Genomic DNA, 12,473 nt, shown 5'->3' with positions numbered 1-12,473 from the left:
AGGTAGTTTCATACCTCACTGCTTGGGCAGAATAAGGAAATGAAAGAGCTAAAGGGAGGACTAGTGTTATCATACACCAATGTACCATCAATTATACATGAAATAATTGGAAGCACAACAGCATGCCCATGCTCTGGATGATGAAGGACAAACATAGCTGGAAATTAAGTAAATATGTGAAAGGTCATTATATGCCTCAATAAACGAAGGAAAATAAAATCTGGGAATGTCAATTCATAGGTATGAATATAAAATCAACAAGAGTACTATTTCAATACCCAATACTTCATCCAAAAGGCGTTTTTCTTTAAATGGATAACGACTCCGAATTAGCTGCCAGATGAAACAAGAAAATCAATGATACATTCAAACTATAGATTTATCTGTAGTTACGATAAAATGTCTCAAGTTGAGTGTATTTGTTTCTTCAAATTAGCTGTCAGATGAAACAAGAAAATCAATGATACAAATCACTAGCTTAAATTCTTTATGAGCATATTTTGTTCAACTATTTAGAGATTCATCTATAGTTGCAATAAATCGTCTCAAGTTGAGTATATTTGTTTCTTATCAAGCTTCATAAAATAAGAAAAACTAGCAATGAGATGAAAACCAAATGACATACCTCAGCAATATCTTCAGGGAATCTTTCTGATGTGAACTGACCAAAATATTCAACATAGGCAGTGATTTGTGCCTAAATGGAAAGGTGACAAACTAGTGTATCAGTAGTAGAAGAAAATCAGTTAAGTAGATGTGAGGAAGTATTATTAAATAAAAATAGAAAATAATAAGAATAATATGATACCATTGAAATCATGAATGACTTCATGAACATTCCAAAAATATTATTAACCAAATGTTCATTTTTATTGTCACTTAAAATAAATAGAACATATGATAAAGGTCATAAATATTTAGGGAAAAGAAGCATATACATATATATAGGGTAGCTTTCGGGGGACAACGTTAGGGAGACAACATTGGGAGACAAAATTTGTCCTATATAGCTTTAAAGTTTCGGATTGGGCTGATTTTTTTGTGAGGATAATCTCTATGGTGAGGAGATCATCCTCACAAAAAATCAGCCCAATTTGAAACTTCTAACCCCATCAAAAGTGGTTTACAAATAAATGGTAAAAAATTGACGGTCTACAATTTTAAACCACTTTTGATGGGGTTAAAAGTTTCAAATTGGGCTGATTTTTTGGTGAGGATGATCTCCTCACCATAGAAATCATCCTCACAAAAAATAGCCAAATCCAAAACTTTTAAGTCATATAAGACAAATTTTGTCTCCCTAACGTTGTCCTCCAAACGGAACCAATATATAAATATATATGTGTGTGTGTGTGTACATATATACACATGTGTGTGTGTGTATATATATATATATATATATATATATATATAGGGTAGTGTTCGTCAGACAAACGTTAGGGAGGCAACGTTGGTATGGCTTTAAAGTTTCGGAATGGCCTGATTTTTTTGTGAGGGTGATCTCTATTGTGGGGACATCATCCTCACAAAAAATCAGCCCAGTCTAAAACTTCTAACCCCATCAAAAGTGGTTCACAAATAAACGGTAAAAAATCAACGGTCCACAATTCTAAACCACTTTTGATGGGGTTAGAAGTTTCAGATTGGGCTGATTTTTTGTGAGGATGATCTGCTGACCATAGAGATCATCCTCACAAAAAATCAGCCCATTACAAAACTTCCAACCCATAAAGGACAAACGTTGTCTCCCTCTGTGTGTGTGTGTGTGTGTGTGTGTGTGTGTGTGTACATATATACATATATTAAATTTCAATCAGTCTAGAATTGAAAATATTTTGATCAGTATGAAAATTAATAAAGTTTTCATGGAAATGGTGAAAATATTGTGGAAATGGTGTGAGGAAATGTTCTTTGAACCTATGTGAAATGAAAAAAACAAGCATATAGGCATGAGTCATTAAACTACAATAAACAACCATATGGAAATTGAACTTTTAGTTTACATGATGGCATGGATAATGTCACATATAACATATAAAACAATAGCTTAAATGGATAAATTATTAAGTACTAAATTCACATTTTTTTATTGGTAAAACAAATATATTAAAAAGGAGGTCGAGATGACCAACCACAAGGAAATACAAACACAACACAAAACCTTATAGGAGCAAAGAGCATCCCAATCTGAAAACAAACTCCTCAAAGAAGACTCCTTACACCAATAAAACAACAACTCTAAAATAAACAAAAGCATCTCTTGATGAGACCTTTCAACACTCAAAAATATTCTCCTATTTCTCTCAATCCAAGTGCCCCAAGAAATAGCAAAAGGAAGCAAAGCCAAAAGAGTCTTTTTCCTAGCAGTGAAACCAGCCATACTCCAGCTTGGAAAAAGAAAAAGAAAAAAAAGAGACAAAAGAGAACAAGGGAAGACCCAACTGATCTTGAATAGCTGAAGAAAATGAAACCAAATTTTTGCCACAAAGGATAGTGAATTAGAATATGGTCTATGGATTCCCCATTAGCACAGCACAAGAAGCAGAAATTTGGCGTTATAAATTCACATATTATTATATTTTTACTTTTTAAATGTATGAATAAATTCTAAATCTATCCAACTAATTAGAACATAGACAATTGTATAGGTGAGCTTGTATGAAGTGCTAAGACGCTCTGAATACATTTTATATAGATACCTAAAAAATCATAATGAATTTCTACTAGTAAATGAATAGTATGTATAATTTATAAGTCCTTTCTACAAGCAATTTATTCTTTGTGTTTATTATAATTTTATCAATATTTTTAGAATAATTTCTCCAAAAATGATATTTTGGTCAAATTCGGATTCTTATCAAAAATATTCCCACTAATATCTTCATTTTTATATTTATTTCATCATCCACCAAAACATTTCACAAAATGAATAGCTATTTCCACCGAAATATATACAAAAAACTTCGAATTAAATTTCATATCAACCCCATAGTGTGGATGGTGCCCATCATGGTTTGTCAGGGGGACACGGCCTGAAAGATGGCACAGGGGAGGCACCACATAATGCCCTGTGGAAAAATCCGTTGTTAAAGGCTTTCAACACCCTGGCCGATGATGCTACATACCATGTCGCAGTCTAGTAATAGAGCTAACATCAGCCTTTTGAGTCCTAATAGTGGAAATCTTCTATCGAGCATTATGCTTCCACCCCAAAATCCAGCAATTTGTTTCTAACCATCAAAATATTCAATTTCTAGTTTTTGATGACGCTCCCATTTCCAACATAGAACCTCTTCTTGGCACTTCCGGTAACTAAGTTCCTATCTATTGCTATTACCAACATTGAGATGAGGGTGCTCTCACTCAATTTTGCGGCTACGTTGTTACAAATATAAGCAGCATGTACCTTTATATCAATATTTAATCCTGTGCTTTGTCTTGCTATTTTGCTAAAAGATCAGCAGCGTGCGTCTTTCAACCAATTTAATCATTCATTCTCAAACAGAACTGGTAAAAATTATCATTTTGTCCAAGAACGAGTTGCTCGAGAATTACTTTGGGTGCTTACCCTTTCTCAATGTTGATCGACTTGCTGATATAGTCACCTTAAGGGCCCACTAAAACTTCATTCAAAGTTCTTTCCAACAATCTTTATCTATGCATTAGTGTCATGGAAAACTATAGATGTTTAGAAATTATTCCATTCTCTAACGCATACTATATTATCTCGACCCTTACTAGCCTATTCTTGTACTTTTCATAGTATAATACATCACGCACAAAACCCAAGACCATACTTTTTCTCTAACACTACCCTGCAAATAAGACCAATTTCGAGTCACAAACTTTCAAATGGATGTGGTTTTCTGGTACAAAAGGGATTTAAGGAAGCTCCCTTGAATCAAACTTAAAACGTTCTCCTTGAAGAACCATCTTAGATTCCGTGGTTGATGATAATAGTCCAATATACCCATATTCATCGCCAAAAGTACATTAGAATCGGCTTTCTTGTATAATCATCCGAATTAATACTTTCTAAAGAAAGTTATAGATTTATTATAGGATAATTAGTTACTCATATAGAAAACCCTAGACATCAGTATTCGGATCTGACGCATCCAACCAATTTCTGAAATCTCAAAATTTTGCAGATAACCAATAGAAGCACTTCAGGAAAAAAGAGAACAAACATGAATAAAATCCAGTATCTATTCGAACAATAAAATTAAAGATGAAAATTATTATTATTTAATAATATATAAATCCAAAAGCAAACCTGCCGTTGCAGAACATCTTCAGGTGGAGGCCAAAATAACGAGGAGAATTGAAGACCATCAATCCACCTCTCCACCAAATTAGCCATCAGAATCTCTCTAACTGTTTCCAGTCAAGAATCATAAATATCAGTAATTCAACACTCCACTCAACTAACAAAGAAATTTTCGCTCGCTATAATTTCCATAGATCTACTCTGCAGAAACATCCGAGAGAAAATTTGCACAAAAGTATCAAATATTTAAAAAAAAATGATTTAAATAACCAAAACAAACTGAAAATATAACCAATCCATCACTTAGAACATCTCCAGTTTAAAGAAAAAAAATCCAAAAAAAAAAAACTCATGAAGATTTTGTAAAAATCCTCTGAAATTTGAACCAAAAAATATTATCTAACACCGAATCCCATCTCCGATTCAAACAAAAACAAAAAATAATAATATTTTTATACAAAAATCCACAAAAATGGTTCAAATTAGCATCAATCGAACCAAAACTTCAAGGTGAAATCAAAACCAACGATGTTTCCACATAAAATAAAAGAAAAAAAACAGAAACTAAATAAAAAAATAAATAAAGCAAATCACCTGATTTGTTTTCTCTCTCTCTGAGAAACTAGGGATCTAAAGCTGTGTTTATCTGGTGTTTCGTTTCACGTCTGTCTGGTTATTAATCCGAGTGAGATACAGAAGCAAAATGGAGAGAAAAAAGAAAAGAGAAAATTTTGGTGGATTATTATTATTAGCTGTGTATGAGAGAGAGAGAGGATCCTAATCTCTTCCTCTAGAGAAGGTCCGCTCCTTTTGCTGTGATAGGACGCTTACGTGGCAATGATATTTTCGGAAGCTTGCAGTGGGAGGTGCCTGTCGTGCATTCGATCCCATACATACATGCATAATGTGCAGACATACATACATGACGTGACATGACATGTACACATTTATATGATATCTTTGAAATCTCCAGAAGAGAGGGACAATGAGTCAGAAGAATTCAAGCACGAGGAAGAAATAAAATAAAATAAAATAAAAAGAAGAGTACGTCATTGAGAAGTGAAAAAGAGTTTTGAAAGGACTAAAATAGCCTTAAGATATTGAGAAAGACTAGTCTTACTAATTTAGTAAGATCTCAAATCTTACTAATAGGTCATTGAACTCACCTTTTGCCATAAGAAAAACATGATCAGATACCACAATGATGCAGAGGAAAAAATTTTATGAACTAAAAAAAATTATTGTTCCAAATTATTTAATTTTAATTTGGGAGTTTGGTGGGAGCTTAATAGCTGTCCATTTTCAAAATCTTAAATTAAGTCAAAAAATATGTATATATTTTGAATTTTATTAGACCTAAGCTTTTCTAAGAAATCTAGAGGACAATGGTGTTGGATTGCCAATTTGATAATCCAATTTACTTAATGACACTTAATAACATTTGAAATATTACTAACTTATTAAGGAAAATGTTTTTCTAAGATATACATTTTAGTGGAGTGGATGATGGCATGTGCATTTGGACATGAATTTCCAAATTATAAGCTCCTTCATTATTTATATTTTTTTATGAGTAACTCCTACTTCTACAAATTATATTATAACAATTTAATTTGGAAAATGTTAAAGTAACATTGAAATTGACATCAATACAAATATGGAGTCCATTTATCCATCAAACAAGGGCAGAACCAGGATTTTCTTTTAGTGGGGGCAAACTTATAATTAATTGGAGAGGAGGGGGAGGGGGGGCAATAATTAGAGGGAGATGAGGGGCAACAAGGTCAAATGAAGCATATTAGTAGTTCAAAATGCAAGGATATCTCGAATTTAAGCATAAAATTAAGGGTATCTAAAATGCCCAAAAAAGTTGAGTGGGGGCAATTACCCCCAATGTCTCCTTACTAGCTCTGCCCCTACCATCAAGTGTTTTCTTTTTGTTTTGGATATAAAGTATGACATGTGGATGGTAAAAGAGGAAGTGTGACATATGTATAGTAAAAGATGAGGTCCTTTTGGAAATTTTCTTAGGCATGTCTGCTCTTTTCTCATGCCAGTGGAATGTGAATAAATTGACATTTTTTAGTTAATTGGTGAATTTCAGGGTTAATGTTTTTCGATGTCAATTGAAATTCTTGACATAATAGGCTTTAACTAGTTGGTTTAGAGGTTAAGTTCATCCAATTCTAATTCGAGAATACTATGAATTTTGGTGGACCAAACACATTTTTTTGGGGGTAGGACCCACTATTCAACGTGGATCACTTGAACTCGTTTGGATCATGGATTTTATCTTCATAAAAATCTGATACCTACACCAATTAATCATTTTTTTATGAATCAGGTCATTGGGCAACCATTGTGAATTTAAAGAAGTGTGCCTGAGAATCAAAACAAACAAAAAGTCAAAAAAATGATTTTTCTCAATTTAGATTATCTCAAGAATTGGCCTTTTGACACTCCTAGGGGATCATTAGGTGGTAAAATGTGATCATATTGAGTTGTCAAGAAACAATTAAGATAAGTGTACTTGAGAATCAAAAGCAACAAAATATATGAGAAAATATTATGATTCTCGATTATAAGTATCTTAGAAACTGACTTGTCGACACTCTTTGGTAGGTTTATGAAGTGGTAAAATATGACACACAACTCTACCAATATATATATAGGGTCGGGTTATTTTAACAAAATCCTAAAAAGTTTCGGAATTGACTGATTTTTTGTGATAATAATCTTTATAGTCAGTAAATCATCCTCACAAAAAATCAGTCATTTCGGAAACTTCTAACCCCATGAAAAGTGAGGATGATTTTTTAACTTATAAACTAGGTTTAGAAATTTTAGAATTGGCTAATTTTTTGTGAGGATGATTCTATCACTATAGAATTGGCTATTTCGAAAGTTTTAACTCATACAAGACAAAAGACTTTTATCTAGAATATTGTCTAGGATTTTGTAAAAAGAACGTTACATGTGTATATATATATATATATATATATATATATATATATGACACACATATTGGATTGCCAAAAAATGACAAAGATTAGTAATAAAAAATACCTAATTCTTAATAAGCTTATCAAAGAGTAAAAAAACTATCAAAAATAGAAATGAGAAAAAATAATTTTGAAGTGACCTCAAACTGAAAGTTCATATCGCACTTCGTGATGTGAAAATGGATAGGAACCATAGATGCTTTTCTTCCAATCACCCGTGAGAAAATATGATAGTTCTCAATTTTAAGTATCTCATTAACCGACTTATCAACACCCTTATCTAGGTCCATCACGTGAACAATATTACACGTGTTACTTTGTCAATAAACGGCTGAGATGGGAAGAAAAAATAATAATAATGATTCGACAAAAAAATATCTTAGCCGTTCGTTGGTATATCGCTTGTACCATTTTTTGGCAGAGATGGGGATTTTCTTTCCAGTGATGATGATCCCAACAAAAGATAAAGCTCAAAAGTGTTTCACTGACGAAAAAGCACTCACTGACGTGGCAATGTACATATAACCATTGATTTTTTATTGAGTATCTCAAGGAAAAAAAAATATATGGTTCTGTACCTTCTGCCACGTCAGAGAGTATCTTTTCTCAGTCAAGTGTATCACAGCTCGAGATGTTTGGTGTACATAAAACGGTCAGCTGTCCGTAGCTTCTTTTCGCTAGGGCAAACGACAGGTGGGAGTTATGCGTAGCTAGGATTTAACGGGCAGCTATTCGGGCAGAAAGAAAATTCTAAAAAGGAGACACCACTAGACATTTAGATATTTATGAAGACGACACGCAACGACCTCAAATAACGCGTCTTGGTAAATATTTTCACCAATTAGAATTTAGATCTAGATGTATAAATCTCTAAATCTTATAAAAGACACGTGGCTTAACTTCGTGGTAGGAATAAATCATCTTGTATCAATAGAGATCTCCCCAGTTGCCCATAATGCGTGTAGGGCCCACACTTTAACAATAATGGTTTCAGGACTTTATGTTACATGGATGATGCATGATGGATGGATGTATGCATTTTACAATATTCATGTATGTAAACAGGGTTCAACGTGTCCGTTTATGATTCGTCGAATATACTTTCTATCTTGTGCCACGTTGGTTGTTATCTTGTGTGAGCGTTGACTGCTACTGCTTGGAAATTATATTTACTTTTACGAGATTGTCCCTGGTTAATTTATTAACTGACGATTATACCCTCTTTAAAGTCTTGAATTTGAGTTGACTCAGGGCGTGCTTCGTAAACTAGAGTTAACTGTGAGAGTTCTACTCCCGCAACTTGACATTGAGGGAGGCGGAGTTAGCAAGGAGTGGGGGCAATTAAAACTCTAGGATACCCTTATAGTTTCAACTAATTACAATTCCAATTTGCCCTCACCTCGCTCTAATTTTTGGCCCCTCAATTTTTTATTTTTTTTAAGGTAACATTGCTATTGGGCCATTCTCTAATAGACTAATAAAAAATAATCTAGAATTCAATTTACAATCGAAAGCTTATTAGCTTGAACAAAGATAGAGGATCGATGTAATTAAGCTCGACCCAATGATTAAAGAAGGAGAGGATAGAAATCACTTTAGTCGAAAGTGAAGGAGTGAATGCAAGCGTAGACCCTTCGAATTTCTCCTCAAAACCATTAATCTTCAAGTTCTTCAATTGCACTATTAACTATAGTTTTCCCTTACTATAAGTAAATCTTGACTCCACTCTACCCTTTTATAATACATGTCTTGACTCCACTCTACCCTTATAATACATGTGGCATCATGCCGTGGGGTTTAGCATATAGGTTTCTTAATAGCAAATTCACACTTTCCTTGTACCAATCAACTTTGCTCCCCTTCTACCATTCAACTTTGTACAAAGATTTGTTGTTATAAATTTTTTGTGTTAAGCTAGTAAACCAATGGCAACATGCCACAAGTATTGAAACAGAAATAGTGATCAATTAATGAAGAGAAAATTATGTAGAAATTTTTCCCATAGTTCGAATGCGTTGATTTTTTTCAAATCATATAAATCATTTGACATACAACTCCTTAGAACAAAATAAAAAATGGTCTAACTAGTCCCTAGCCACAGGGACGGAGCTAGGATTTTGCCCATGTGGGGACAACCAAGAATATAAATTTTTTTGTGGGGACAATTAAGAGTGAAAAAAAAAAGCTGTGGGGGCAACTAAGATTGGAAACAAAATCGTGGGAGCAATAGTGGCAAAAAAATTTATCCACCTCTAAAATCTATTGCAATATCTCACTAATTTATAGACTTTGAAAATTCTTGTGAGGGTAAGTGCCCCCACAAGAAATCTGCCCTTGCCTGGCCAGGTCGGGAATAAAGGGACCTTTGGGACAAAATTAAAGAGGTTTTCTTTGACTATATATATATATTTTTTGTCCACGTGGTGTCATTCCATTGGTTCATTAGCTTAGCATAGAAAATTCACCAATTTTTTATATTATTGCACATCTTTTTTCAATATAGCAATATTAAGACCAAATAAGAATATGTACACCAAATAAATGTGAAATTAAAAAGAAAAAGATCAATAACTACGATAATCTAACATCAACTAGCCTTCGATTTATTCTCTGATCACTAGAGTTATCAATGGGCATGTTCGGGTCAGAATGGATAAGATCAAGGCCAACCAAAATGGGCTCGGGTTTGGTTCGGGTTGATTTTTAAATTTCATTAAAAAAACCCTTAATTCATCCACATTTGGAACTTACTTGATATATCAAGAGAATAAGGGCCTAATCTCTATCCCAGCTGAAAAGCTTGGTCAGAATTTAATTGATTGGAAATTGAGCCGACCCTCCCTTTGGGAGTCTTGATCAAGGCCCTAACCCTATGATCTACTCCCGCACTCACTCTCATATGTAACCAAACCCTTTAAAATTCAAGTGAAAAACCAAATCAAAGAGCTTCTTCGAAAAAGAAGTAATGGAACGTGTTATTGTTATTTGCATTTCAAACACCATATTTAATTTCATTGAGGCAATATAAGTTCTAAATTTGTGGATGAATTGATGGTTGGTCATTTTAGAGTGCAAAGGAGCCTCAATGATAGAGGTATGTATTTGAGAAATAATCATAGGTCCACTAAGGCTTCTAAATCCTTGGATTGATGAGTTGGTAGCAGGACTGGCAACAGATTGGTTCGGTACTGGATTAGTTCCACTCCAATACCAATTCGAAAATTTTCAAAATGTACTTGATCCGATCGAATTAATGAATATGTGAACCTAATCCAATCCACTTCATTTCATCCTTAATTCGAAACCAATCTGAACACATGCCTTATTTTCAAATCAATGTTCATAAAATTTTAAAAATAAAAAATCATATCATTTTTTTTTTAAATCCACTTTTTAACTATAAATATAGAGGGAAATAAAAAAGACTAAAATATTTTATTTATGTATTTATATGAAATTAAGAATAATAATAAAAAATTATAAAAATATGTTTGGATCTGATTTTTTTTTTAACAGATTGGGATACCTCCAAATCCGATCCAAAAATTCATTTTTTCATGTTTTTTCGGATCTAATTGTTTCGAACCAATTTAGACATCGGGTATATTTAAAATCATTCCCCGCCCTAGTTGGTAGGTCCATAGTTAGCAAATAGATGGACATCATAAAAGGGCTAGAAGTTGGTTCAAGTACAAAATAAAATATACATTTAATAGTTTGTTTAAAAATTTGGTCAAAAAGATGGAGAACAAAATAAATAAAATACAAGAATGTTTCAATATAATTCAAGCTCAATACTTTAAAAAACTTTATATATATATATGTTCCTTTTACTTCGACTTTTGTGAAGTTTTAAATGAAGGATGTTTCAATTTTTGTATTCCACGATAATATATGACAAGTTTAGGCTAAGATCATTATAACAAATTTCTCTGAGTTTGTTTTTTTCTTTTTTGTTTTTTTCAGGCTTCAATGGGCTAATTAATGACACTACTAACACAAGGTTTAATAGATGCTAAGTACATAATCTTTTACTTAATTGAGTAAGATTTTTCATTAAGACTCCTTTTCTAAAAAAAATGTTCAGGGACATTAATAGGGAGGGAAAACAAAATAAAGAGAAAGAGCTGATTTTTTATTTATTTTTGACTTACTGGTCAATAACTTTGGAGTTAGATGACAGTAAATAACTATTTGACGGTGAAGGCATGAAGTGTAAGTGAGGAGAGTTTGGAATGGATTAGAGTGAGAGGTTGCGGTAGATAAAGAATGAGTCCGCCTAGCCTTACTAAGTTGGTTAGGATTTCATCCTCATTAAGGGTTTTGGGCTCATCCTCTGACCTTCAAAAATACGATCTGGTGGTTTAAGGGGTTAGAGGATAAAATTCTATGAACTTTAAAAAATAAAATTCTCAAAAAGGTTATTTTTCAAATTCTTGGATCATGTTTAAAAGAAATTGTTTTTTGGATATGAATTTTTTGTAGAAAATCAAAAGGATGTGGTGTTGGATTGTTGGTGTGGTAATGCATTTGAGCAAAACGGCCCTTAGTAAAGTGGAAAATCTTACTAAGTTAGTAACGAAAAGGTTTCTCAAAAGAATTGTAAAAAGAAAGAAAGAAAAAAAAATAGTGAAGTGACCTCAAGATTATATCTCATATTGCGCTTTCCTGACATGGAAGTGTGTAGAAACTATAGATGCTTATCATTGATATAGGTGACAAAGCATTTAAGATTCTTACACATTTTCATATTAGGAAAGTGTGATATGAGGTACAATCTTAAGGGCACTCCAACGCGCACATCGTTGAGTATAATCCCACATCGGACATTTATTATCTTCTCTCTCTCTCTCTCTCTCTCTTTATAAGTTTTTGGGTCTCTCTACTTATTGTCAATTATTTTTGAGTTGGACCCCCAAACTTATCATATATAATCGTAGATCCGTTTTCTTGAGATACAAGTAAAAAGTATGTACATATAAATCCAATGTCACCCATGATTTCAAAACTCGTCCGAGACCAAGACATATCACTTGAGTCGTCTCGATATCAGATATGAACGAGATGGACACATAAGTTAATTTTTAGAACGAGATTTAATACCTCACCTTTATTTTTTGAAAATTTTGGATGAAACATTTCAAACGTATCAAAAAATTCGTCTGAGATAACTCGGTATCAGGCATGGACAAGTTGAGATG

General features: G+C 33.0%; 1 protein-coding gene across 2 annotated transcripts in view; it reads right to left on the bottom strand.

Annotated features, from left to right (window-relative positions):
- The window catches only part of GI (gigantea protein (GI)), a 39,663-nt gene extending 34,604 nt beyond the window's left edge, over positions 1-5,059 (bottom strand). For both annotated transcript variants that reach the window (XR_015175350.1, XM_086431738.1), the window contains exons 1-5: positions 4,865-5,059; positions 4,277-4,377; positions 626-697; positions 279-333; positions 15-157 (exon numbers count right to left, since the gene is read on the bottom strand). Coding sequence is in view for 1 of the 2 variants with exons in the window: in XM_086431738.1 (XP_086287864.1) it covers positions 15-157; positions 279-333; positions 626-697; positions 4,277-4,363 (357 nt within the window). In the remaining variant the exon portion in view is untranslated. The remainder of the gene's footprint in view (positions 1-14; positions 158-278; positions 334-625; positions 698-4,276; positions 4,378-4,864) is intronic.
- Between the last annotated feature and the right edge of the window lie 7,414 nt (positions 5,060-12,473).

This window comes from Akebia trifoliata, chromosome 2, assembly GCF_017979445.1.
Source record: "Akebia trifoliata isolate Shusen 1 chromosome 2, ASM1797944v1, whole genome shotgun sequence".
Lineage (NCBI taxonomy): Eukaryota > Viridiplantae > Streptophyta > Magnoliopsida > Ranunculales > Lardizabalaceae > Akebia > Akebia trifoliata.
This window is presented reverse-complemented; position numbering and strand designations above follow the sequence as displayed.